This window comes from Vidua macroura, chromosome 13 (assembly GCF_024509145.1).
Source record: "Vidua macroura isolate BioBank_ID:100142 chromosome 13, ASM2450914v1, whole genome shotgun sequence".
NCBI lineage: Eukaryota > Metazoa > Chordata > Aves > Passeriformes > Viduidae > Vidua > Vidua macroura.
In genome coordinates, this window is record NC_071583.1 from 14,723,778 (window position 1) to 14,749,730 (window position 25,953).

The 25,953-nt window shown below is 52.8% G+C and overlaps 1 protein-coding gene and 1 long non-coding RNA gene across 3 annotated transcripts; one reads left to right on the forward strand and one right to left on the reverse strand.

Moving 5' to 3' along the window:
• Nucleotides 1–8,909: 8,909 nt before the first annotated feature.
• Nucleotides 8,910–12,963, forward strand: LOC128813796 (uncharacterized). Its single transcript, XR_008439182.1, has 3 exons — nucleotides 8,910–9,145; nucleotides 9,772–10,031; nucleotides 12,890–12,963. It is a non-coding gene; the product is annotated as an uncharacterized LOC128813796 (long non-coding RNA).
• Nucleotides 10,089–25,836, reverse strand: GLYCTK (glycerate kinase). Of its 2 annotated transcripts, none has more exons than XM_053989131.1 (5): nucleotides 25,673–25,836; nucleotides 16,951–17,346; nucleotides 16,434–16,585; nucleotides 14,421–14,596; nucleotides 10,089–13,804 (listed from the first exon to the last, which is right to left on the reverse strand). In XM_053989131.1, the coding sequence occupies exons 2-5, from the start codon at nucleotides 17,235–17,237 to the stop codon at nucleotides 12,899–12,901; spliced, it is 1,521 nt and encodes a 506-aa protein (XP_053845106.1). In that variant the 5' UTR covers nucleotides 17,238–17,346; nucleotides 25,673–25,836; the 3' UTR covers nucleotides 10,089–12,898. The 2 variants fall into 2 exon arrangements, with proteins under 2 accessions (XP_053845106.1, XP_053845107.1); XM_053989132.1 differs by lacking the exon at nucleotides 25,673–25,836 and adding an exon at nucleotides 19,266–19,333.
• Between the last annotated feature and the right edge of the window lie 117 nt (nucleotides 25,837–25,953).

The following is a 25,953-nucleotide window of genomic DNA, read 5'->3' on the forward strand; positions in this document are numbered from 1 at the left end:
AGAAACTGACTCCCTGTAGGTTCACTGCATCGTCCCGGGTGGCCTCGGCGGGCTGTCGGGGTGGCCGGTGGCTCTCCGGGGATGTGATACATGTGACACGGCTGAGCTCCCTGCTCCTTCCCCGGCTGCCGCCTCTTCCCTCTGCAATTTTTCATCCTCCCATCTCCACGTCTACCTCTGCAGCCTCTGGTTTCTTTTTTATCCTTCCCTCTTGTTTCAAGATCCGTGGGTTTGTGTGGACTTTTTTTCCAGCCCACTCTCCCCCCCCCCCTCCTGTTTTCTCATCCGTGCTCTCGCTCGCTCGAGCCCTCGTCTTTGTTTCAGCAGGGAAAAAAAAAAAATTGCTTCCCTTGTAAAGTTGGCCCTGGCAGAGCGAGCCCCTGGAGAGCGATGCTGCCCGGGTGGCGCGGGAGCCAATGGCAGCCCCTGCCGCCCTAGAGCCGCGGTCCCCAGCGCGGGGGGACAGCCGCTCGCCCCAATAAATACCTGCCACCTCCCAGGCAGGGCGGTGTTGGGATGACCCACGGCTGGGGGGCACTGGCGGTCTGACACAGGTACCTCCACGGAGCTGCTTTCCTCAGGGCGGATTTTTCTCCCCGCATGATTTTGATCCCGGGCCCCGTGTCTCGGTCTGGGCACTCTGTCACTCAGGTCTGTGTGTGGTGCTGGTCCCCGGCGGTCCCGTGGGGCTGGGGGCCCCTCAGCCGGCCTGGGGTCTCAGGGGGCTTGGGGTCTCAGGGGCTTGTGTTTCAGGTGTGTGCTGCTATGCCCAGGTTTGCCTTTGTTTGGAGCAGGGACGGGGATGAGGGACGGGGCGGGGGGGGGGGGGGGGGGGGGGTTGGTCTTTTATTTTTCCTTTTGCATGTGTCTTTGATACCGTCCCCAGGCGGGGATCCCATTTCCCCGAGCCGCCTTTGCTCTGCGTGGCTCCTCCTGCGCTGCTGGGATTCACACCAGCCCCAGGTAAACGGAGAAGCCACGACTGCTCTGTGCTTCCCGCTCCCCGTTCCGCGGGCAGGCTGCCGGATCCCGGCTGCGATCCCTGCATGGAGCCGCTTTGTGGCTGGCTTTGGCCTCGCTGGCTCGGGTATCGCCTGCCGGATGCCGGCGGCAGAATCTGGCCCCTTGTTTATAAGCGAGGGAGTAGTTTTGTCCTTATCTCCATCTGCTACGGAGGCCGGAGCTAAAATTTCAGTGGGATGCCGTGGATCACCCCGGGCGGCAGCCGGCGTGGGTGCTACGCCCAGGGGAAGGTGTGGGCACCCCGAGGGGGCAGAGCAGCGACGGGCTCTGTTGAGCCCAGAGTTGGGCTCTTGAGGACCACGGGTTTAGCCATGGATTTATTGTCTGGTGTCTCTGTCTCCCCTCTGTTCTGTCTGGTTTTTTCTTCATCTCTAGGCTGGCTCTAAAAGGCAGGGAAGAGGTGATGCTCGGTGGGCAGTACACAGAAGGCATGCGGGGTGTTTCGGGGGGTACGCACACGCCCGCTTCCTCGTCCCCGGGAAGCTGTTTTTACAGGATGCTCTTGTGGCTTTAGGCACCCGATGATTTTGATCACCTAAATAAAGCCGGGCGGAGCGGGAGCGGAATGTGAGGGCACCGAGCCCCGTGGGGAGCGCTGGCCGGGCCCCTCCGGCTCACCGGTGTCGGCACGGCCGCGCCAGCTCCATGGGCCGTGTTTGGAGGAATGACGTGTGCGGTGACGGGAAGGAGGGAGGGTGAGCAGGGGACGATCAGGAGCCGGAGCCTGGCCGCATCCTGGGGCTCGCATGGACATCCACAGCAGGAACGGAGAGTGGGGAGGGGGATGAACAAGGGATGGCGTCTTCCTCTGCTCGACCCTCCGCCTGCCTCTGCGCGGCAGAGCCCCAGCACAGCTGCTGCTAGCCCCTGCTTGCCCCTGCCTGCCCTCTCGAAGCCGTTTGAACTCGGCCATAGGGAAAGAAGGCCAGGCGTAGGGTTTCCTCCCACCTCCCTCTTTTTTGTGTGTGTGCTTTTAGACATGAGACATTCCTGAGTGGATATTCGTTGCCGGGGCTGGGATGCCTCCTGCCAGACAAAACTCTACGAAAAATAGGGGAACTGGTTTGAGATTTTTTTTCTCCAGTGTCTTGACCCTTTGAGTTATTGAAAAGCCAGCTGCAGCTCAGCCCTGTACAGCGATTCCCACGTCTCCAGACAGTCATTTTGGGTCTGTAGGTGGCTTGCAGAGAAGTCATTGTGAGTACGGGAGCAGCAGCTCACACTGTTGTGGTTTCTGTGGCAGGTTACATGGTTTTGTCTCTGTTTCCTCCCCAGTTCAGATGTGTAATTATCAGAATCGTCAAAGTGTAAGTTATAAAACAAAAAGCTGCTGTGACATAGTCATAACTCTGCCCTCAGTGAGGTCAGCCTTTGGAGCTGTGAGGCCCAGAGGAGCACTCTGCCACCGTCCCATCACCCACCTGGCCAGTGACAGGGGAAGGAGAGGGGAGATGCAGTTAGGCAGGCAGGGAGTGGGTGACCTTGTGAGGTCCCCTTCGTCCAGCTCTGCTCCACCACCTCTCGTTTTTGTCCAGGCACTTACTGTAGACATCTCTGAAAGCTCTAATCTGCAAAGCCCTGGGGGGCTCCACACTGCGCTGGCTGCTATTATCCCCGAGACAAAGAGGGACAGGCAGGCAGATTACCTTGGCCTTTATTTTTTCAGCTGAGAGCAAAGAAAAGCCTTAAATGAGCTTGCTGCCAGGGAGGGATTGACAGGGCAGAGCCCCCAGTGCCCTGCGCTCCTACCCCTCCCCACATGCTGCGGGACCCCATTTCTCATCCGGTCGCTCCCTGCTCTGCTGCAAAGCCCCAAGGCGAGGCAAGGTTTTGCCTCAAGGCTGGGCTCCACTGGAGCTGCCCTGCAGTGTCTCCGGCCATGTAGCACCTGAGGCTGGCGTGGCCAGGAACAAAGTGACGCTCACACCCACCTCGTCTGCACCATCTCTGTGCCTGCTGCTTACATTTCCAGGCTGGAGCGGCCGTGGACTCCCAGGGTCTCATCCCGCATGGCTCAGGGGCTGTATCCCATCCAGCCTGGCCCCAAGCCGAGACGGCACCGCCACAGCGAGGGCCAGGTCCCCTCCATATGGTGCCCCTGGCCGGCTCCCAGCGCCGGGGCAGGTGTTCTTGTCGGGACTACACAAAACCCTATTGTCGGGGCCCAGAGGGCTTCCCTCGCCGGGCAGGGGCCCGCGCCAGCCCCAGCACTGCCGGGCAAATGGCTCAGCCGGCCGGACGCGGCCACATCCTCCTCTAGGTGCCCTGCAGAGGATGCTCCCCATGCAGGCGGTGTCCCCTTGCTGTCCCCTCCACCTCGTGCCCTGCCGAGCAGCCCCGCTGCCGACAGCCCTGCTGGGTGGGTTGTGTCACCCGGCCGCTGAAGTGCTGATGGTTTTATGCCCAGCACTTAATTATTTCCCCGATTGCCACCGCCATGTGCTGGCGAGCGGCGCTGGCTGTGACCCCGCCGAGCCTGACGCCGCCGCTGCAGCCTGGGGAGCTAATGGCAGAAGCACACCACACGTGGAGTTTAATTATTGGCTTTCTTCCTCAACAGAGTACATTGGCTGACCTTAATGCAATTAATTAGGGCTTAATCAACTTCTGGTGGCTCAGCACAGCACACAGTGATTCCTGCCTTTCCAGGAGGGTTTATAAGAGGTTAAGGCAGTAAAAGGGAGGGTGTGGTGTTGTTCGTGGGTTTTGTGGGGCTGCGCTGATAAGAAGACTTAAGTTAGTCAAGTCCTGGGGTAGAATTTGTGACCTCCCAGGCTGGGCTTATTGCTGGACATTCTGGTAAAGGCAGGGGAGAGGTGAGCTGCACTCAAAAGCTGTGTCTGAAGTGATGCTTCTGCACAGAAGTGCTTGTGTTGCTTGGTTTTGGCATCACACTGAGCTCAGGGGCAGCTTGTGGTGTGACTGTGGCTGGGTTATGCGTTCAGCAGCTGCTGGTGGGTGGCTCTTAGGTTTGCACCCAGAGTGCTGGAGGTGATGTGTAGGGAGCCCCTTCACCTCCTTGAGCAGCTGTCAGCCTTGGAGACAACAAATTGTTGGTCACTGACAGTTCCTGAGCAAGAGCGAGGCTCCTTCCCCTCCCTGCCCAGCAGCACACAAAAATTAATAGTTCTCATTAATATAACAGAATGTCCCCAGCACCCTTGCCATGGGCCCTTGGCTCTGCACCCCATGGCTCCTGTTGGGTGCCCCAAGAGCTTTTGGAGCTCCTAAAAAGGGGATTAGACACAGATGTCCAGCTTAAAGACTTATTTGCACACCTTGTGTTTCCAAACCAGCAGGCACCTGTTGGCTTAGCTGGTGATGGAGTGCCCTGTCCTTGGGCTGCTGGGGATGAAGTGACTCAGCCTTGGCCTTGCAGAAAGCACCTGGCAGGGGAGGTGGCCCTGTGCAAGTGGTGGCATGTCCTGGTGTCAGCTGTGGTGACACTCACCACAGTACCCTCATGTACACCATGTGTACCCTCACATCCTGCATGCTTTGCATCCTCTCTGTGCCATCATCCCATAGAAATTCCTGTCCCACAGTGGCATGCCCCCCCCCTCTGCCGCTGTTTCTTTGGGTCCCCACGTCCCTGACTGAGCCCCCAAGTCCCCTCGTGCAGCCTGCCCAGTGCTGGGACTGGGATGTGGCAGCAGGAGCTGTGCCAGGCACTGTTACTGCCTTGTTTGCTTCAGTGCCAATTCATTAATATCAAAAAGCTAATTAGGATTCCACAGCCCTTCCCACCCAGCCTCTCCTTTGGAGGCAGGAGGATACTTGTCTGCAGGATTTTGCTGCAGCCCTGTGTTCAAAGGAGTCAGTTCTGGTCTGTCCCGTCCCGGTGGTTTGTGTCCCTCTCTCTGTTCCTGGTTAATCCACGTGGCTAAAGCCCCTCGAAGCCTGGCAAATGGGAAGTGATATTTACCAATAATCCCTCTGCTCTCCTGGGCAGGCTTCTCATATTACAGGTTTATTAAAAAAAACAAAACCCAGGCAGCAATAACTGTGGCCCCAGGGAGAGAGCCCAAGCACAGATTGTTCCTGGTCAAGCCCCACCTAACAGGAGAGCCCAGGCAGAGGCACTGCAGGCCCAGCCCCATCTCATGGAGCATCTCTAGGCAGAGCCCAGCCCCTCTTGCAAGCACAGGAGTGAGCCACAATCCTCTTTCTCCCTAGGGAACAAGCAGGATTCCCGTGAGTCACAGACTAAATCCAATTTCTCCCCTCAAAGGCTGTGGGATAAACCCTGCTACTGCTCAGCAGGGCTCCCCAGTCCGGTGCCAGCACCCCCTGGCCTTGGCATCTTCCCCACGGCTGGGCTGGGCAGGAGCAGCTCCTGCACTGGCATTTTGCAGGCACGGGACAGAGCCAGCACCACCTGCCTGGCACCTACTGGGACAAACACAGACTCTGCTGCTGATTTCTGTGCTTTGCTTTGCAAAGCTTTTGAGGAAACTTGCCCAGAATTAGGGATGCTGTTTCTTCCAGAACAGGGTAGTGATGTTCTTCTATATTTTCCCGAAGTCTTGTCTCCTTTAGAATGGGTTGTTCCCGTGGGAAATTCAAACCACTAAATATGTGTAGCTAGGGGTGGGTTTTTTTGGTTGTGGGGTTTTTTTTTTGTTTGTTTGTTTTTTTTTTGTTTTTTTTTTTTTGGTTTTTTTTTTTTTTGTGTGTGTGTGTGTGGTTTTTTTTTTTTTTTCCTGCAAAAAATATCAATTTCCCTACAAGGAGTCTCACTTCAGCTTGAAACATTTCATTGCATGGACTGGGGGTTTCCTTCTGGTTTTAAGTCAACATTTCCCCTCAAAATGTCACTCAGGGAAAGCTGCTTTTTTTTTACAGCAAAAGTCTGTGATGACATTTTAAGTGGAGAAGAAAATTGCTGCTTCATTTCAAAATGCCAACTTTGTGTGGGGTAGGATTAGAGTTTTGTTGTTTTTTTTTTTTCATTCCAGTGTTTCCCAGGGGAAAAGCAAAATGGTTTCATTAGACTCGAGTAACTGTTGCCCCCCCCCCATCATCTCCAAAAGAATTTTTTTTTTTTTTAACCTGTTTGCATTTTTGTAGCAGGGAAACTTTTGCCACAAGAAGTTGTGCTCCAGTGGGATGCTGCCTTGGGAGGGGAGAACTCTGCTGCATCCAAACCCGAGCCCTCTATGGCAAAATCTCTGCCACCAAACTCCAGTGAGGACCTGTGGGAGAGACTCCACTACTGCTGGCTGGCCTTGGTTGCTGTGGGAAGGATTAACAGCACAGCCAGGTTTTGAAGCTCTCCTCTTCCTGCTTTCCCTCTGTCTTGTGCTCCTGCTTTTATTTCATACAGCTCTCCTCGAAAATCGCTTGTTCTAGATTAGGCTAGAGACTGGAGTTATCTTCCTTTTATTTATTAGGGTAATTATACCTAATGATTCACATGCTCGGGGAGAGTAATTGCTCCCAAATACAGCGCTGGCAGTGCTCTTACCCAGCCGGGGTGCAGTGATTCACAAACACATCTTTTCCTACAATTCATCACCTGATGATCCCGTAATTGCTGACTTGGTTTGGAGCATTAAGGAGCGATGCGGACCCGGCGCTGCCCTCACCGTGTCTGTGCTCCCCTGGGAGTGTCTCCTCCCTGCCACCCTAATGCCCGGCACCATTCGCTTCCTGTGTGGGTTTTGCTGGGATTTCAGTTGGGCCAAGCCCCCCAAACTGTGGGATTTGTGCTTTTGAAAGAGTCACGGTGTCTCATCTGGCAAATTCTGTGGCACAGCCTGGCCGAGGGAAAGCCAGGGCTGTGCCCCTTCGCAGTGGGAATGATCATCATCCCAAAAAGTGGCAGAGATGTAGTTTTATGTTCACCACTTCACAGCTCTTGGAGCAGATGGGTGAGAGCCTTGGAAATACTGATGTGGAAAGCCAACCCCCCCAGGTTTTACACTGAAAAAAGCTTCTGTGTGGATCGATTTCCCCTTCCTTGGGGTCTGGCAGCCCTCTGCCTGCACTGTGTGGAGAGCCTTGCCTCAGGACTGCTGCCCATCCACCATTCAGCGTGGGCAGGGACATCCCACGAGGGACGATGTGCAGAGTTCACCCTTCTGCACAGCTCCAGCCCCTGGAGAAACCTGGGCACTAGTGGAGGAAGGCTTCTGGGAGTGTTTTGAAGAGTGTTATGTTCCCAGTGCTACCCTGTGGCATGGAAAGGCAGCCTGAGGCTTGAAATTCCTCCTTCTGGCTTAAGGGGAGCCTGGGGTGATGGCTCTGGGGTCTCCCAGCTCCTCTGGAGCTGCTTAAGACAACACTATAGTGCTCGACTGGAGGCTCCTGGTTGGCTGTGCTGTCTTGGGCCAGCAAAAAGTTTTTTTGGTGCTGTGTGGCAACCAGAGAGTCTATTGGTACTTTGTTGGGGGGGGGGGGGGGGTGTTGGTTTGTTGTGGTTTTTTTTTTTTGGGGGGGGGTGGTGTGGTTTTTTGTTTGGTTGGTTTTGTTTTGGTTTTTTGTTTTTTTTTGTGTTTTTTTTTTTAGCTAGAAGACCCTTCCCTCCTCAGTCTGGGCTGCACTGCATAAGCCTGCACCCACCACCCATTCTCTCCTTCCCCCGGCACTGCTCCAGCTCTCCCCTCCCGTCGATGCCAGAATTGCTGCTGGGATGTGAGCAGAAAGGCAGGAGGAGAGGAGGTGGCACAAACAGCCCTTTAACAGCCCTTTCTGCTGGCCACCACTTGGCTTCATCCCCAGCACTGCTTGGGTGGGCTCCCAGGGGAGCCTGCCCTGGTTGCCCCCCACCCCCAAACATGGGGTTGTGCCAGTGCTGCTCTGGAGTGTTCACTGGAGGAACAGTTCCCTGCTTTCCTTCCACCCACATCCACCTCCTTCGAGGAGGATCCACACTTCTTCACGCTAGTGCCTGGCCCCCTGTCAAGAGCTCCTGCAGGCAGCCAGGAGCTGCTCCCAATGGGCTGCCAGGGGATTTGGGATGTGACAGCTGGGTGCTGACAGCTCCCTGCAACTGCTCGCTCCAGCTGCTGGGCCCTCCTCTCCCTGGTCAGATGGAGAAGGATGCTCTGACCTCCACAGGGAGGAGGCTGGCTCCTTCTCCCTTCACCAGGTGTTTGTGGTGGTGCTGGAGGGTTGTGGTACCCACTGCCTTGGTGGGGCTGGTAAAGCCTTGGGGGACAATGGTGGTACAAGCAGAGGGATCCCAGGCTGGAGGAGCTCCTGCAGGGTGATGCTCCCAGATGGGCACTGTGAGGGCGGAGGAGGTCTGGGTGTAGCACAGAGCAAGTCTTGTCGCAGCTCCTAGCAGGGAGTTGGGATGGGAGGCCCTCGTTAGCTGGGAGCAAGTGCTGACACCTCGTGGGGCTCCCTCTGCAGCAGCTCTGGGGCCTCCCAAGCTTTCTCCTGGCTGACACATCGCTTCTCTTCTCTGTTTGATGCAGGGCTCCTGTGCCTCCCCACAGACCCCACACAGGGGCTGGTGGGAATCCTGGGGGCTCCCTGGGGTCCGGCTCCATCCCAGCGGGGGCTGTGGCAGCCCAGGCAGAGGGACTGTCCCGTCGTCCTCCAGCATGGAGCATCTCACAGCCTGCCGTCTTGTATGGCTTTTTATTCCTATGTGATTATACATCCCACTTCATATAGGGATTGAAGCCGTGCAGTACGCCGGGGTCCTACGGCAGAGAGCAGCCCCTGTGCCACGGGAGCCGGCCTCGGAGGAGCCACCAGAGCTGTCCCCCAGGGTGCTGGAGGAGGATTGCGGGCCTCAGCCTGGACTCCGTCCTGCACCCCAGGCTCCCTAGCCCTCTTGGGATGCAGGTGAGGGGTGCCAAGCTGCTTTGGGGTGAGGCCAGCACAAGCCCACTTCTTACATTGTACCCCCTTGCAAGGGTGGGCCTGGTTCTGCTGTGGAGAGCCCCCGTGACTGCACTGGTGGGCTCATCCCTGGGGAATCTGCTGCTTTGGTTTTGTCCCCGACTGTCCTGGGATATGCAGCATCTATGTGCAGGCACTGCCAGCAGCACAGGGGAGGAAGAGGAAGAGGAGGAAAAAGATGCTGAGGAATGGCCACGACAGCAAGGGCTGCCCCAGGCACGATGCTCTTCAAGGTTTCTCAAGAGGCCGCAGCCACTCTTTCAAGGTTTGTGTTATATCTGTCACATTAGCGAAAATGGTGAAAATTGTGGCTTGTGGAGGAGATGAAAGGCAGCCCCTTCCAATGCCTCCATAAAGGAAGGGCCCCATTAACACCTAGTGAATTATTGGCCATTAATCAGGCTCTGTGCAAAATAAAACCATCCACATTTATCATTATTGGATCCTTAATGAAGTGATAATGGGAATGCTGGGGAGCTGTGATATTAATGTCTTCTAAGAGGCAAGAGCAGAGCCAAGGGCGGCAGCCAAGATTTTTAATTTACTGCCAGAAGCTCGTGCTGTTAATAACGCTGTTACTTCTCCCAGCCGTTAGCACTGTTTGGCTACGAGCTGCCGACTTAGGAGAGCAAATCAACCCTGAACATACCCAGACTTCGTTCACCTGCTCCCCACACAGCATCTGAGTACGTTTTTCCCACCCACTGTCCCAGTGTCCCCTGCCCATGTGTAGGGATATGGCTGGGGAGCTGCTGGCCATCCTCACCCACCTGACTCCTTCCTGAAGGCTGGCTGGTGTAGAAAGTTCTGCTTTTCTGATAAAAAGGGAAGGGACTGTATCAAGCCCCAGTGTCTCTTACTGTCCTCACTCTCTCTGACTTTTCTTCTTAGGCACAGGCACCCCAGAACCAGGGGGGCACGGAGCTGCTCTCAGCACAGCTCACACACTGGGGCTGCTCAGTGTGACTGCATCCACACTCTGGTGTCTTCATTTGCACAGCTTTATTCCCATGAGGCCAATATCCCATCCAGGACAGCTCGGACAAGCTGCAGAGCCCTGCTCAGCTGTGGTGACTCACTTGAGTTCACAATGGGAAAGCCATTGCTTCTGCCAAGCCCTGCCAGCCCAGAGGCAAATCATTACCAGGCAGGTAAGCGATGTTGTTCTCGTGTCTTAAGATTTGTGTTATCTCACAAATCCTGCTACACCTCACCAGTGTGGCCCAAAGGTATGTTGGCTCATGCATGGGGCCTTTTGACCTTTATCAAGGGACTGCAGGTCAGAGGGAGCTGGCCTTGGGCTGGAGCGATAGCAGACAATTCCCTGCTGAGCATTGTCTAGAGGAATAAGATGATGCTTTGTCTGTGAGGGCTGAGCACACTCCAATGCTCCTTTTGTCCCTCGGTAGAAGTTGCACAAGGTCCACCAAAGCAACCCCTTGGAAATGGAGCTTTGAGTTATCCAGGTAGAAGCATCAGAGAAGTATTTCTGTAGCCTGGGTGCTCTTGCTGAACCTCCCCTGGCCTGTTATCTCCTCATTAAGAAAGAAAGGACAAGAACAAAAATCCATATATGGGAGCCAAGCAAAGGTAGATGGGAAATGCACTTCAAACAGCTCCATCCTTTCAACAAACCTTTTATTAGACTTCTCTCCTCCCCAACACACACTTTTTAATCGTTATGAAAAGCCACCATTCAGGAAGCAAGGACACTGCTCGGGCTACCTGGAATAGGCATTTCCCAGGAGAAGCCAGCCAGCACTAGCCCAGGGTCCTCTGGAATTGACTGGGCGGCAGCACAAGCAGCAGCTCGAAGTCCAGGATGGTGCTCAGAATGTGGCAGAGCTGTGGGCAGGGGGTTGTGGTGGCCCTGTGGCAGTGTGCACAGGCTGGCACACAGGACCGCTGCTGAAGTGACCCTTCTGCCAGGCAGCCCAGCCCGAAACAGGAGTCGCTCTGCATTCTGCTGGAGCAGAATGGCCCAGGCAGCGCTCAGCACGCCGTGGAGCCAGCTTTACCCAGTTGTCCTGGCTGCAGCCCATACTTGTGGCTGTATCGCTGCCCGTGTTAGTGCCCCGTGGAGCTGCCCTGCTGGGCACGGAGCAGGCGACCTGCCAGCGACCTCTGGAGAAAAACACACGGCACAAAGCAGCTTCTGCACAACCACCCCCTGACAATACAGGGGCACAGCGAGCTCTATAACGCTTGGCAGATTTTCCCCAGCAGATCTCAGAGCTGTTTGCCACTGTGAGCAAGTTCAGGCATGTTACAAAAGACCTTCAGACTCTGAGGACAAATGAGCTGCGTGGATGAGTTTAAACCACTGGGCAAGACTGGGGTTTGAAATTCCCAGGGTTGTGCCTTATTCTGAGCCTGGGCTGTAGCCCAGACAGTCCAGCTGCCAGCCTGGCATTGACACCAGGCCCCATGATGCTCCTGCAGATATCCCTACGTGTTATTTACTGGCTTCAAAACCAAAATAGGAGGTTTTGCATCCTCCTCAAAACCCCACCCTCTGATCCACCTTGAAGTGGGGCGCAGAACAACTGACTGTTCAGTGAGACTCCACAGGGTGTTGGCACAACGGTGTATTTATGTCACGAGATGAGATCAGCCACACGGAGTAGGTCGGTCTGTCTGGAAAGAGTCTGAGTCAAGCGTGTCCTATTACATTAGAGCTGGATTTTCAAAGGAGCTCAGCTCCCACTTAGGCTCTGTAACAAACAGACGGATATTCAAAAGGAGTTGGACGTGCTGGGTCATACTGGCTGCTGAGCTAAAGCCCTTTGAATATCCAGCCAAACCGTCAGTGTGCCTGTTGCTGCAGGCAAAGCCCTCCTGAAATCTAGCCCCACTGTGAGCTCCATGTCCTGGGAAACCAAGCTCATCTCTGCTCTCCCACATATCACACTGCAGCAGGTGACAAAAATGTGATAACCACTGTGTCCTCATGCGTGTGGGGGGAGCCGCTCCCTGTCAGAGCACAGCTCTGGCAGATTTGCCCTTTGATCAGCTCAGCAGCATGGGTCAGGAGAGCTGAGCACGAAGGTTTCCTTGTCTTTTGTTCTGTGGAATTAGCAGAGTTAATCAGAATGACAGCAACTTCTGCCTCAGTGCAGAGGAAAGGTCAGTGGCTCAGGCTGGATGCACGACAGTTTTCTAGACAGTTGGAAAACAACACCATGAAAGCTCATAGCATACTTGCTGCTGGCACAGAGGCTCTCCCAACAGGGACCAGCAGGAAGATGTTACTGTGGAGGGAAGGGGCTGGAGGAGGACTCTACACAGCTGGCTTGTCACTGCACTTCATTCATCCCCATCCTTACACTGTACAGTGAAGGTATGTCATCCTCTTTATCACTGTGCACTGCTTGTGTCACCCAGCCAGTATCAAGAACTTCTCTCTGCCAATGTGCTTCTTAGCCACACTCCTGGCTGTGCATCCTGCTGGGCTTGAGGTCTCTGTCATCTCAGTACCCTGGTGTGGGAAGAACTGTAGGGCACTGTGCTGGCATGTGGAGTGGGTGCTGGGTGTCCCCGCCCCCCCAGCAGCTCAGTGCTTCAGGTGAGCAGGCCTTGCTGTTACTGCTTTTACATCCTTCAGTCACTGTAATTTGCTCCTGTGGACCCCTAAAACACCACTGCTGAGCTGCTCTTGAGCTCTGGGGGCACTGGAAGTGCAACAGTGCAGCAAGGGCTCTCCATGGTAGCCCTGCCATGGCCTCAACTTCCCCTCGTCTCTTAAATTAACTGTAGTTGAAGCAGTCACAAGCTTTAAATCCAGTTTTCTTGTCTGTAATATGACCTCTTACCTTCCTCTGAGCCTCCCAATTACAAGTGCTTGTTTTTGCTGTGGATGTCCACTCATGTGTCTAATTAGTGGATTCTTTTTGTCAAAGACACTAGCAGCTTCAACAGTGAGCCCTAATTTAAGCAGTTTGCATTTGTCCACAGCATTGGTGCTTTCATTTACTCCTGCTCCTAATTAAGTGTATTTGGGTATCTGCAGAGGGAGCTCTCATGATCTCTCCATGGCTCTAATTAAAATGGCCTGGATGTCCATGACATTGGTGCCTGTCAAGCCTGTCACCAGGAGGTGATGCCCACCTTGGAACTGGCTGAAGAACGTGTAGGAGTCGTTGTTCCTGAGAAAGGCCTCCACATCCAGACCCTCCTGAAGTGCCTCAGCCACCAGCCCTGGGCTGCAGAAGGCTCCTGCTGCCTCTGTTGGCCCATCCTGCCCATCTGTTCCCCCACTGAGGAAGAGGATCTCACACCTTCCTTGGGGGCTGCTGGCTCCTGTGGCCTGAGCCTTGTGCAGCCCCAGCCCCACACGCAGAGCCAGCTCCTGGTTTCTCCCTCCCTTGCCGGTTCCTTGGAGCTGGACTGTGGTTTCTCCACCAGCCAGGATGCAGACTGGTCTGTTGGGCCCTAATCCTCGCAGGGCCTGTAAAAAATCATCCAGGTGTAAACCTGGGATCTGTAGCTCTGCTGCCAGCTGCAGGAGATTCCCTCTCAGCTCGTCACCCAGGGGCCCTGCTCCGAGGCTGGTGAAGCCCAGGCAGACGAGCTGGATCAGCTGGCAGTACAGTGTGGCAACACGGCTGACTTCCCCATGGACTGCCGCACTCAGGACCAGAGCTGCATAGCCCAGGCCCTCAGCCTGGCGTCTGGCCTCTTCCAAAGCCAATGTGTTGGACCCAAGGATGATGTTGGAAACATGGGAGTAGTTTTCTGGAGCAGTGGGCTTGGTGGGAGAGCTGGAGAGGACCATTTCCACTGACTTGGGCAGGTTGTGTAGCAGGTTGTATTTGCTGAGTATGTGAAGGCAGTCTTGGACACTGTGGGAGCTGGCAGCAGTGGGCCCACTCGCTATGATGTCCAGGGGGTCACCTATCACATCAGACAGGATGAGACTCACCACCTATGGAAAGAAATGCCCACAGATTATTGCAGGAGGCAAAAACAGGTGATCACAAAAAAGCCCTGGCATAAGCACTGCTCTGAGTGCCATCCCCACATGAAAGCAGATGGAAACAGGGTAGGTCTATGCCCATTTTTATTTTATGGACCTGTGAGTGTCACCTTGCCCTTATCAAACCCACAGATTTACAGTCCCCTTTGAAGCTGGACTATCATGTTGGAAGATGTAATCTGTGACACTGCACTTGTCAGGCCCAACCTAGTGTGGGTTCAGCAATGGCACACGCTGAGAACAGCCCCCAGGAGAGCCAAGGGTCAAAGCCAGCCTTGAAAGCACTGTGCTGAAGCACCAACACTTGGAAGTGCCTGCTGGGTGTGGGCTTGGGTCTGCAGAGTGGCATGATGGGATGGCTGCTGTTTCCCGAGTCTGAATTCCCACTCTCCCAGCTCTGTCTCCCTGAGAGTTTCAGTCCAAAGTGAAATCTCAGCCGGAGAGCCCCAAAACAGCGTGCAAAGTTGTTCACTCAGTATGGACAAAAACCTGGCAAGTTGATTAAACCTCTGTTTTGAGGGCAGATGGGTGATCTCTGGGCAAACAGGGGCTTTCCCTTGGTTACCCGTGCAGGATGTGCCAGCTGGGCCAGCCCTCCACCCTTCAGCACGGACAGAGTCTTCCGGACAATGTTCAGCTCCTGTATGGCAGCTCCTTGGGAAGCCAACATCTTTGTGAGTTCCTCCTTCTCCTCGAGGAGGATGGGAGGGATGGGAGCAGGCAGTAGGGCTGATCCACCTCCTAGGATGCAGAAGAGATGGCAAGGACATCAGGATAGCAGGAAAAGGAGGACAAAGGAGAGCAAGGCTTTAGCCTTTTCTCTTCCCTCACCAGTGTCTGGAAGGAAGGCAGAGGTGATTGGGGACCTAAGCTAACATCTCTGGAGAATTCAGTCATCTTCAACAATGGGTTTTAATCACTTCTGTCCTGCACTCTCTGCAGTCAGCTACACTTCACTCCGATAGTGTGAGCCTGGCTGGATGGGGGCACCATAAGCCTGCAGTGTGGTGGGGGTGACAGAAGAGAGACAGCAATTACCCTCACCTCTGCACGGGGCTACAGCTGGGTCCTCACACTGATATTCAAGGGTTACCTGGGTGGCTGAGCAGGGAGCACGGCCTCCATGGCTCACACAGCAGCCAGTGCTGTGCACATGGGGACACTGCCTGCTTTGGTGGCTCCATTTATTCAGGACAGTGTGTAAAACACTGGCTAGGGATGCAGCGAGATTGGAAACTGCTGAACTGCACTCATCTAGGCCTGGGAGGAAAGAAAAGGGGGGACAGTAATGCAAAGGACAAAGCACACTCCGAGTCCAGGGTGATAGCTTCACTGATGGGAATTCTGTCTGATACAAGCAGGCATTGGAAATGTGGAAAAGAAGGCAAGGTTCCAATGGAAAAGTGGAATGGATGGAAAATACAGAGGAGAAAAGAGCAAGGTCTGTGCACAGAGTGAACGTGCACAGAAGTACAGCTGAATGCTACTGTCAAAATGCAAAGCCTGCTCAGAGGTTTGAGACAAATCAGCATCAATAAAACATGATGAGCAAGAAAAACAAATGCAAATGCCTGTGTTTCAGTCAATAGCCAGGGATCTAGCTGAGAGGCAGGAGCAGTTGGGGACCGGCTGCTGTGTGGGAGTGCACATGCATAGGGAGTCACAGCCACGGGGAGATCCTGTACAGGCTCCCTGAAGGGCTGAGGAGTCTCTTGGAGATCCCTGTAGCCAAAAGACAGGAGGAAGCCCAGGGGAATCCCCAGAAAGCACAGCTAGCTTCCAGTCACTTGGGTGTTTGCCTAATGGCACTGCTCTCTCCATACCGAAGCAGGCTTCAGCATCCACAGAGGAATAAACACTGAGCAGAGGAGACCAAGGCCTTTCTGCAGAGCTGCTCAAAGCCCCTGCATGCTTTTGCCCTGTGACATCCACTGAGCTCAGGATGAGGTGATGTCACTGCACCCCTCTGTAAATCTTCTTACACAGCCCTGGATCTGGGGACAGCCTGGGGGCCACCAGCCAGGCCCTGGGAGTGTGCAGGGCTGCCCCTGCAAGGCATGCAGCTTACTGTGTGTACCTGGAGGCTTAATTTCCACTAGCTGGGAGGCAGACAAGCCCTGGGAAAGGTCAGTCCCAGATCTCAGCTTTCAGACTCACACTCCTGCACAAATGCAGAGCATGCAAGTCTACTGTGTGCTTGCTTCTCCAAGTCTGCATCCCCAGATGTAAGGAGGGGGCAGGAAGAAAGTGTATCCTTGCCAAGAGGTGAGAACAGCTGCCAGGTTGTGCCCAGAGGTTCCACTTCACTGTGGTGGCACAACTGCAGGAGCCAGCCTGTGCAGCTCAGCCTCTTTCCAGTGCTGGGAGGCAGTGTGTCCACTGCAGCAGCAGGAAGCCCTGTGCTCTCCCTTGCTGCATGCCTGGAGAAAGGATGGCAGAAGGGACAAGAAAAATCAGAGATGCAAGTGTCTGTGCTGAAGGGGCTGGCACAGCACAGCACTCCCTTGCTGCATGGTCAGGGGAGGACAGGCAGCTGGGGGCCCTCAGCAGATCCCATTCCCTGGGATCCCCACACTACCTGAGATGAGCACAAGGAGCACATCATCTGCAGTCAGACCCTCGGCCAGCTCCTGGATGGCAACTGCTCCCTTCAGAGCCTCTGCATCTGGGAGGTTGTTCTTGGCGCCTTCAATGACCTGGATTTTGCTGTGTGGCTTTAGCAGCATCTCCCTGGTGAGGTAAGAGAGGCAATTACACCATGGATCTGTGCACCCACACAGGCAGCCAGGCTGTCACCTGCAGGTGCCTGGTGTACCAGTGGTGTACAGTGAGTGACCTGGACAGCCTTTGCTGAGTGTCTCTTCCTCACAGCCAGAGAGGCAGCACATCCAGCACGAGAGGTGGGCTGCATCACTGGTGTCACTGGGATGTGATGGTGGTTGAAGATAAGAGTGCTGGGGTGGATGGGGTGGGCAACAGAGCAAGGGCAGCTCAAAAGGACTTAAGGTGTTCCCAGCAACATCCCACAGAGGGAAAATCTGGCAGCCTACACCCCTCCTTTCTGCTCCCCAAAATTGTCCAGAAACAGTCCTTACTGCATTCCCGCTCGCTGCAGGCTTTCCTGGATCCCCAGCGGCACATTGATAATCCCCCGAGTGAGGTGGTCTCCCAGGATCTCTTCTGCTGCTGCGGCCATCCCCAGCACAGCTTTTCCGAAACCCACCAGGTACAGGTCCCTCTTCACTGGAAAGGCCTGGCCCCTCACCAGCAGCTGAGGGCACCCATCTCCCTGAAGCTTCAGAGCGCTTTTCAGCATGGGAGCTGGGCGGACGGTGCCCAGAGCGCCACGGAACAGGGACAGTGCGTGCTCGCGGAGGGACATGGTGCACAGGCTGCCAGGGCTGAGCCACTCTCCGTTGTCGGGTGGGCTTCTGCCCTCTCTGCCAGCACTGGCAAGGCCTCAAGGGCTGAAACAGCCAGCAGCCTCCAACCTGCAAAGGAAAGTGAACATTTTTGCTAGTAGAAGAGACAGGGCTGTCACAGAAAGAACAGAGGTCAAAACATGAACCGTGGAACTCTAGCTCCTGTTTCCCCTAGATTAAGGTGCCATACAAGCAGCATTTTCTAACTTTTCCCCAGGCAGGAGGAAGGGAAGGACAGTGTCACATTCAAACTACCTGTCAGCTTGTGATTCCCCTGCAATCTCATCACTTCCTGCAGGGAAGGTGAGCTCTGCCAGCCAGCTTCTCCATCACTGTAGATTTGCCACTGGCAAGCCGTCATTTTTATTTGCTTAGTGTTTGACACCTTTCCAAACTGTGGGAGCTGCTCTCTCTCCTGGAGAGAGCAGGGCATCTGGGTGGAACAGCTTTTCACTACATTAACTCCCTTCCCCATGCTAGCCAAATGCTGATCTCATCCTCTGGCTGTGCATTGCCCCATGTGTCCCTGCAGCACCAGACACGGACTGAGGAGAAACAACAGCCTTGCTGGCTGCCTCATCCCTTGCTGCTGGTGGCCACAGAGAGACCAGTAATGAGGTTTCCTCACCAAACAGCAAATTAACACAAGGCTTAATTTACCTTTCTCTTTTTCTCCTCATTATCCATTAAAATCACATTTAGACCCCAAATAAGACTTCATATCCAGGCAAAGTTGCCAGCTGTCTGTGAAAGCCCATTTGAGCTGCTCTCCACTGAGCATTAGCATTATCTGGAACAGATCTGTGCATGGACTGAAAGATCTCAGCTGCTCAAGGGCAGATACTTGTCTTGACAGAGGAAAGGTGGCCCCTGCCAGCATACACACATCTATTCCCTCCCAGCATTTCTCCTTCCTTCTGTTAACTGGCAGCAAGTTCACTGCTGGTTTCTGAGGATCAAAGATCCTTGTGATCTGCATCTCTCCTGCTCATGGCATTTAAGGCAGGGTGCCAGGAGGCTGAAGCAGCCAGGGCAACACACTTGATCACAGACCCATTGAAATTCCCTGAGAATTAATCCTCTCTCAAGTAAGTGGATGTGTTTTGTGCAAGGGCTTCTTTTAGGAGAGCTCAGGAGTCCAGAGGTCTCTTTGTTCTGACACTCCCTAGCATTGCAAGGTGTTAATCATTAAGCTGGACAAGCTTTTCAACAGCTCCTCTGGGCCTAAATATGCCTTATTTTGCTGCAGGGACCCAAAAGATCTACACAAAAAACCTCTACACATCTTCTCAGACATTGAAATTTGGGCACACACTGAAATCTTGGGACAAGGGACTTGCAGCTAAGGCTATACAGAGAATCAAAAGTTTGTCAGAGAAAGAACCCCAAGAATCACTGAAGTGGGAAAAGACCCTTAAGAACAAGGCTAACAGTAAACGATTCATTTCTTAGGAGAAAAGATTTTAAAGCCAAGGCAGATTAACTCTTTATGTGTACTCCCTTTAGGAGCTGGTCAGAAGGACTGGCTTTTCAACCACACGGAGACAGGAGAACAAAAGACGGGATGCCCTGACCACTTTGTTACTAGACTCTTAAACTTCATGGCAGGCTGATGCTGCCAGCAGTTGAAACCGCTGACCCCACTTCAATGAGGGCCAGAGTAACTGTGCTGACCGAAGTGAAGTCAGCTGTGCACCTCTCAGGAACTGAGATAAGCATCTCTGCTCCCAGCAGATCTCTGATTCACCTGGCCCTGGGCACAGTGCAATCAGAGGAAGGTGCTACAAAGCAGAGGTGCATCACACCCCAGGTCACCTCGTCTGAGCTGCAATACAAGGTTTGCAGGAACGGCTGGAGAAGAGAAGCTTTAAGGGAGCCAGGGCAGTTTAAGAAAATAAAGCCCTAAAGTTTTTAACAGGCTTTGTCTCTGCCTTGATGTTTCTGTGTGCCGCTGACCCTGAAGCCCGGGGAATTGAGCACAACCAGACCTGCAACCGTGGCTCCTGTCACACGTGCCCTCCTGGCAGCCCCATTCAGTTCCAGCGCCAGACGTGACACAGCAGGCATGAGTTCTTTAAAGGCAATCCTCTCCTACTGGAGGTGGGAAAACGAAATGCCAGCTTAATTCATCTGGCACTTGTGTACATACTGCTAATGCTTACTCTGGAAAGCATTTCAGTACAATAGCAGGCATGTAATCTGTTTTCTGCACTCTGAACTCAGATTGTATTTTAACCATCAAGGCCTGATCCAGAGTCTGTGGAAGTCAGCAAGCACCTTCTATTGCATCTGAGGGTTTTGGGGTCCACTGCCTGACACCGATCTCAGAGCACAGGTGTAAAGGCAAAGTAAATACAGTGCAAAACCCCCTTGCAGTCAGAGGTTATCCAACTTTATACCAGTGCAACAGAGAGCTGAATTTGGCACAGATCCATTTGCTTTGGATGTCTCAGTGTGTGACTCTGCTCCTTGTCAGCTCTGATTAGACACACAGGCTCACTGGAGACTCCCCTTGGAATGGGGGTGCTGCTAATGATACCACAAATCCCTTTTTATGTAATTTATTTATACAGTCTCAGGCACTGGGTACTAAATGTCATCAGGGAACAGCTATAAATCAGTGCTATGAAATCCACTGTAGACATTAACAAAAAATAAAACTCCTACTCATTTTACTAAGGCTTTAAAAACAAGATCAAGAGAACTGAATATCACCCCAAAACACAGGCAGTTGTGGAAAGAAAAATAACCCAAATGGCAGCTCTCAGGCTCCCTCCCCAGATGGTGGGTTTAGAAGTGGTGTAATTGCCTGTTAACTGCTACATATTGCACGAGGGGAAATTACACCCTCACATCCCTGCGTTTTCCTCTTCCCACTGCTGGCTGTGAGGAATCTGGGCTGGGAGAAGGGGCTGATGATGTGACTCATATTACTTCATGCACTAATCTTAGTTTCCCAGTTTCTCAGGAAAATCACTTAAGGATGAATGAGCCCTCTTCTATATCGATATAAGGTGACAAGCTAGAGAGTAAGGTTCAGGTTTCACACCTTCCCTTTGTCCCTGGTTGGGATAATTTGGAGTTGGGATATAGACTTTTGAAAAGTTTCCTGTAAGTTCGTACTAAGCTTAGGATGAAAATGATGCTAAGAATTGCCCGTTCCAAAGAGAGCTGGAGGATTGTAAGGGGTTTAGATTAATCCCCTTTAAATGAAAACTTCCTCAGTTTTCATTCATGAATAATCTATGCACTTATAATAATCTACACACACCATTATAAGCCCTTTCTTCAGAGGGCTCCTCCTAAGCCTGTAGAAATTTCCACTGTTAGCTCTCACACCAAAAAGCAGCAAAATCACAGCTTGTCATTTTCACCTTCTCTGGGAAAGAGGGAGGGGAAGGAACTGGACTGTGATAAAATACAGGCAAAACGCTCGTTTGCATTACCTTTCATTAACTTTTTAATTAAAGCAATTCTGCAGGCAAGGAGCCAAAGTCAGAGGGAGACAGAAACAATCCAGCAATAGGGGCAGAAATGTGGTAAAGCTGCCAAGTAAATTGGATGGTGGCAAGAGACCAAAAGCATGGACATAGCAGGGCAGAGTCTGAGCCATAAACTTGGAGGCACATTGGAGAAGAAAACAGTGAACAAATGAGCTGGCCATGCCCATGCAGTGAGAAAAATGAGCCAGCACCTCACTCCATGGCAGGTACTTGAAAGCTAGAAAAATACTCCTTTCTAGGGGCCAGTCTGCCATCACTGGGAAGAGCTGAGCTGTTCCAGGTGCTGTGGTTGGAGGTTTGTTCAAGGATTTGCATCTTGGCTTGTGGTTTTTTTGAAGTTGAGGCAATTGAGCTTATTGCAGGCCAATCCAACCACACATACATCCTGAGCATTTCAGGTGCTGTGAGATCAGAGGATGCTGTGCTAGAATGCATGATTTAACTGAGAACTTCAGGGACCTAAGTTACTTTAGCTTCAATGCTGCCAGGATGCCTCTGGATTTCCTCCAGGACTGGTGGCTGGCCCACCTTATACAGGGTCAACTTCAAAATCCCTGAGGGGCTAGGAAAATATTTGAGATAGCACTGGATCAAACCCCAGTTGCTGGAGGATAATTTTGAGCTCAAGCTCTAAGAGACAGATTACAGTAGTAAACTCCCAGACACAGCAAGTTTTAGCAGTGTCTCTTGCTCCTCGTTTTTCTTGCTGCGTGACTTTTTTCTGGCCTCTTGGCATGTAAATTACTGACAGACTCACCAAGGCTCCCTGCTTCCATTTCTCCTGCATCACCAGGGGAATTTACCTATGAAGTACAACAAAGTGGAGATTTTACTGCCTTAAACTCCCCCGTTCCCACTTACTGACACATCTCCTCTATCATTTGATATATCAACTTTAATTTGCCTGGTGAGCCCTGCTCAAACCCAAGTTTGCTGCTCCACATGGTCCCAAAAGCATTACAAGAAAATTTTCCAGGAGATGCACTAAACCCAGGAGGGAAACAACGCACTGAAGGCTTGTTCCAAGTGACTATTCTGGGAGGATTAGATGGGGGATTTTTCAAGACTAATCTCTTTAAATGAAAATTTCAGAATTTGATTAATTTTTTAATCTGCACATGGATTTGCATAAAATTACTGCACTGCCTTATTCACATTTGGCAAAAGAGAAAATATCTGCAGCAGGGATGGGCAGCTATGAAGGGTCCAGTGCATGAGTGGGTGTGCAGGGACAGGGTGAGGGACCCTTTGCCCCCCTCACTGCAATGCTCCTGCATCCAAAAGTGGGGAAAAGTATGAGGGTGGTCAGCAGCAATATGATGAGACCAGAGGGTTTGCCAGGCAGGCAAGGGAGAAAGTAGGATGGAGCCTGGATACCTTTGTTTTAAGAATATGCTGAGCTCTGGGAAACCCAGGAGTCCTAGTTTCCAGTACATGGCTTTCTATACGTTGCTTGAAAAAGAAATATGTTGCTCTCATGACTGATTTACTCACCAGGAAAGTGTCAACAGGGTCTCTTTGCCTTTGATGGAGAATGTGGCTTAAGGCCAAACACAGGGAAGATAAGTGTTCTATTCAGCATTTTATATATATAGATCAGTATCATTAGCAAAAAAAAATTAACTGGATTTGACATATGCATCTTACGAGTTTTTCTAGGTCACACTCCCTTCACTCCCTATATACCTTTTGGAAATGATTTTCCCATGCTCTGGGGATTGCAAGGAAGGAAAAAAATTTCACTAAAAATTCTTCTGTAGCTCGACACAGAACACTACTACCCTGAAGCCAAGCCCATGCCAAGTCTACTTCCTTTCATGCTGTAATTTCTCAAGCTCCCTATTCTGAGTCAACTTGCCATCAAAGATGAGAGTAATTTAAAATCCAGGGAAGGATCACAGTATTCTAGAGAAGATGAAAAGCTGCGAGCCTCGAGGACTGGAATAGTAGAAGGGGGTTGAAATTCAGTGCTGCGAAATACAAGGTCATGGTCTTTGGGATTAATAGCAGAAAATTATGAGCTCCTCAGCTGGAAATAACATAAGAGGAGAAAGAGCCAGGAATCTTAATCAGTCACAGGATGACAATTACAGCTGCCCTCTGGGCTGAGACAAGAGGCTGTGGGGAATGTGGAAAGCAGCAGATGTGAACTGCCTGGACTTTGCTGAGGTTTTTGACATCATTGCTGTGAGCACGCTGGAGGGTGGGCTGGGCAATCACAGCCAGCCCTGCTGGAAACCAGCCTGACCACTGGGCTCAGAGGGCAGAAGGCAGTGGCTCGGGGTCCAGCTGACATCTGGTGATCCACAGGGACTCTGCTGGTGTTTGTGTTGCCCCACGGCTTCATTAGTGACCCGGAGCGTAGCACAGAGCGCTTAATTTGGGGGAACCGCTGATGGAGGCACCTTCCAGAAGAACTGTGATAAACTCAAGGTCGGGGCCCACAGAAACCTCAGGGCACTCTGTAGGGAGAACTGTGAATTTTTGCTGCTGAGCAAGCACAAGTCCCTGTATTGTGCAGGTTCCAGTGGTATCTAATACAGAAATGCATAGGTAGAATAACTGCATTTGATCGATATTACTCAAGCAGCAATTAAACGTTTTTTCCATTAACTAATTGTGCAGGGGCATTATCCATAATTCCTACTTAATATGACATTTTTCTAGGAGATCCAATTATCCTGCCAGCTAAATTCCAGCTTGGTATAAACTGACAAACTAAGTTCCAACGATTAGGAAGAAAGGCAGAAGAATAAAAAGGAAGTGACAAAATATCAAATCAACAACCCACGGTGTTATACAACTCTAAAACTTAGCTAAGTATTGTAGGTGTTTTGAAGTAAATTGTCTTATGATGTTATTGGTGAGTCACCTCCAGGGCCCGCAGGAGATAATCCAGGCTTTGATCCTGCAATTTAGAGTGTGCAGGAGGCATGACATTCCCAGCTTTTCTAAACCTTTTATCACACGAAAATCAGTTGTGGGTTTTGAACTGGCCTAAAAAAGGGGCAGCTGACCCCTAGACCCTCAGGAGGAACGAGGGCGTGTTTTGTATCCCTGGACTCCCATGTGAAAGTCTTTGTTTCAAAGTAAAAAAGGTAAATCATCCTGAGGAGCCAATCCCACCGCAGCCTGAAAGGACGAGTGGGGTGAGCTCTCTAAACATGTAACAGGGAGCTCCAGCAAGCAAACAGCAAGGGCAAGGACTCAGAAAAGAAATATTTAACTAAATCAGACATGCACACAAAATAATTCAGCCTGCTTGAAGGACGTGCAGAGCTTTAACAGTCCTTGGACTTGCTGAGGTTTGACCACAGGAGGGCAACAGGATCCAAAAGCAAATTCTATTCTGGACACCTTGAAAGGAAATGCAATTAACATTCAGGAAGGCACCTATGGTTTATTTTTTTTCTTTTGATTGTGCGTTTCTGGGGGACTGAAGTGACAAGATCTGCTGGTTTCTAAATTTAAAATAGCAGAAAACGTCGTGGGGTGAGATTCTCACAGCTACTGTTATACTCCAAGAGCAGCTTTTTAAGGTAAGAAATACACAAAAACATGCACACAGAGCCTGTCATCAGGATTCGTGATAGACAAAAGCAGTTCAAAGGTGTGTGTCCTGGAGCAGCACCCTCAAAAGCCACGGTGTGTTTCTCAAAGGTTTAAGTGTGTGCTGCTCACCTTTACCTGAGAGCCTGTGTGGTGTAGGAGCATGGTGCTACAGCTGTGGTGTTGCTGTAGTATTGCCAACAAGTTTTTAGAGGAATAAAGATTACTGGGAAATAAAAATGTGCAATAGCTGGACTGAAAGTAGGAGGGGAAGGGTGAGAAAGTGATCTCAGTGTATTTCAAAGGAGGGGGAGCTGACTGATGCTCCCTGGTCACGCTGGGCTGCCCTGGGGATGTTCCTGCCAGGCTCTGCTGAGACGCCGGCACAGCACAAAATCAACTGTGTTGCAGAAGAACCCTGAGACATCGAGTCCAACCTATGACCCAGCAGCACCCAGACCCCATATGGCACCGAGTGCCACAGCCAGCCTTGCCTTGAACACCTCCAGAGACAGTGACCCCACATCTCCCCGTGCAGCCCATTCCAACGTCTAAGCACCCTTGCTGTGAAGAAATTCTTCCTGCTGTCCAACCTAAACCTCCCCTGGCACAGATTGAGGCTGTGTCCTCTCGTCCTGCCAGCGGTTAGCTGGCCAAGCCCTCCTTTCGGGGAGTTGTAGAGAGCGGTAAGGTCACCCCTGAGCCTCCTTTTCTCCAGGGTAAACACCCACAGCTCTCTCAGCCGCTCCTCACATGACCTGTGCTCCAGACCCTTCCCCAGCTCTGCTGCCCTCCGTTGGACCTGCTCCAGTATTTCAAATGTCCTTCCTGAACTGAGGGGCCCAGAACTAGACGCAGCAAAGTGTGCCCTGAACAGTGCCCAGGACAGGGAGACAATCACTGCCCTGGACCTGCTGGCCACCCTATTGCTGATACAGGCCAGGTGCCACTGGCCCTCTTGGCCAGTGCAAGAGGCACGCCTGGGCTCGTGTTCAGCCGGCTGCCGACCAGCGCTTTTCTCTCTAGCTTCCACTGGAAACTGCGAAAGGCTCCTTAAACCGACATAGTGCGGGGACTATCCCGCACAGGGTGAGGCTGCCCCGCGCTTCCCGCGGCCCCTCACGGCCTGCAGCACGGCGAGCCCGCCCGCCCAGCCCGGCACCGGAAGTGACGCGTCCCGCCGGCGCGAAGCCATTGCCCGTTCGACGGGATGACGTCATGCCCTCAACCCGGCCCCCTACGCCTCAATAGGCACGGACGGACGGGCGGGTGGGTAAAGAACTGATAATGGAGCCCAGCCCCGCCCCGCCACAGCCGCCCGGCCCTGCGCCGCCCCTTCCCACCTCAGGCCCCGGGAGCGGCGGGGACGGCGATAGATGCTGACAATCACGGCGGGCCGGAGCGCGCAGGCCGCGCTGCTCTTCCTGCCACACTCAATATGGCCGCCGGCCACCCCGCCCTCCCCCGTCCCAGCAGCCCGTGCGCACGCCCCCCCCGCCACCCCCCGTTCCCAGGGTGTCCCGCGCGGCCCCGCCGGAGCCGCAAGATGGCGGACACAATGAGGGGGAGCCGCCTCTCCGCGGCCTGAGCGCGCCGAGCCCGCCGCCCTCCGCCGCCCCCCGCG

Excerpts from the sequence above, each read along its gene's own strand:
- GLYCTK (XM_053989131.1), bottom strand. The coding sequence starts at position 17,237 with ATGTCCCTCCGCGAGCACGCACTGTCCCTGTTCCGTGGCGCTCTGGGC. Across the intron at positions 14,597-16,433 it reads GCTCCTTGTGCTCATCTCAG|GAGGTGGATCAGCCCTACTG; the intron begins GTAGTGTGGGGA and ends TCTGCATCCTAG. Across the intron at positions 13,805-14,420 it reads AGCTGGCACATCCTGCACGG|GTGGTGAGTCTCATCCTGTC; the intron begins GTAACCAAGGGA and ends TTCTTTCCATAG.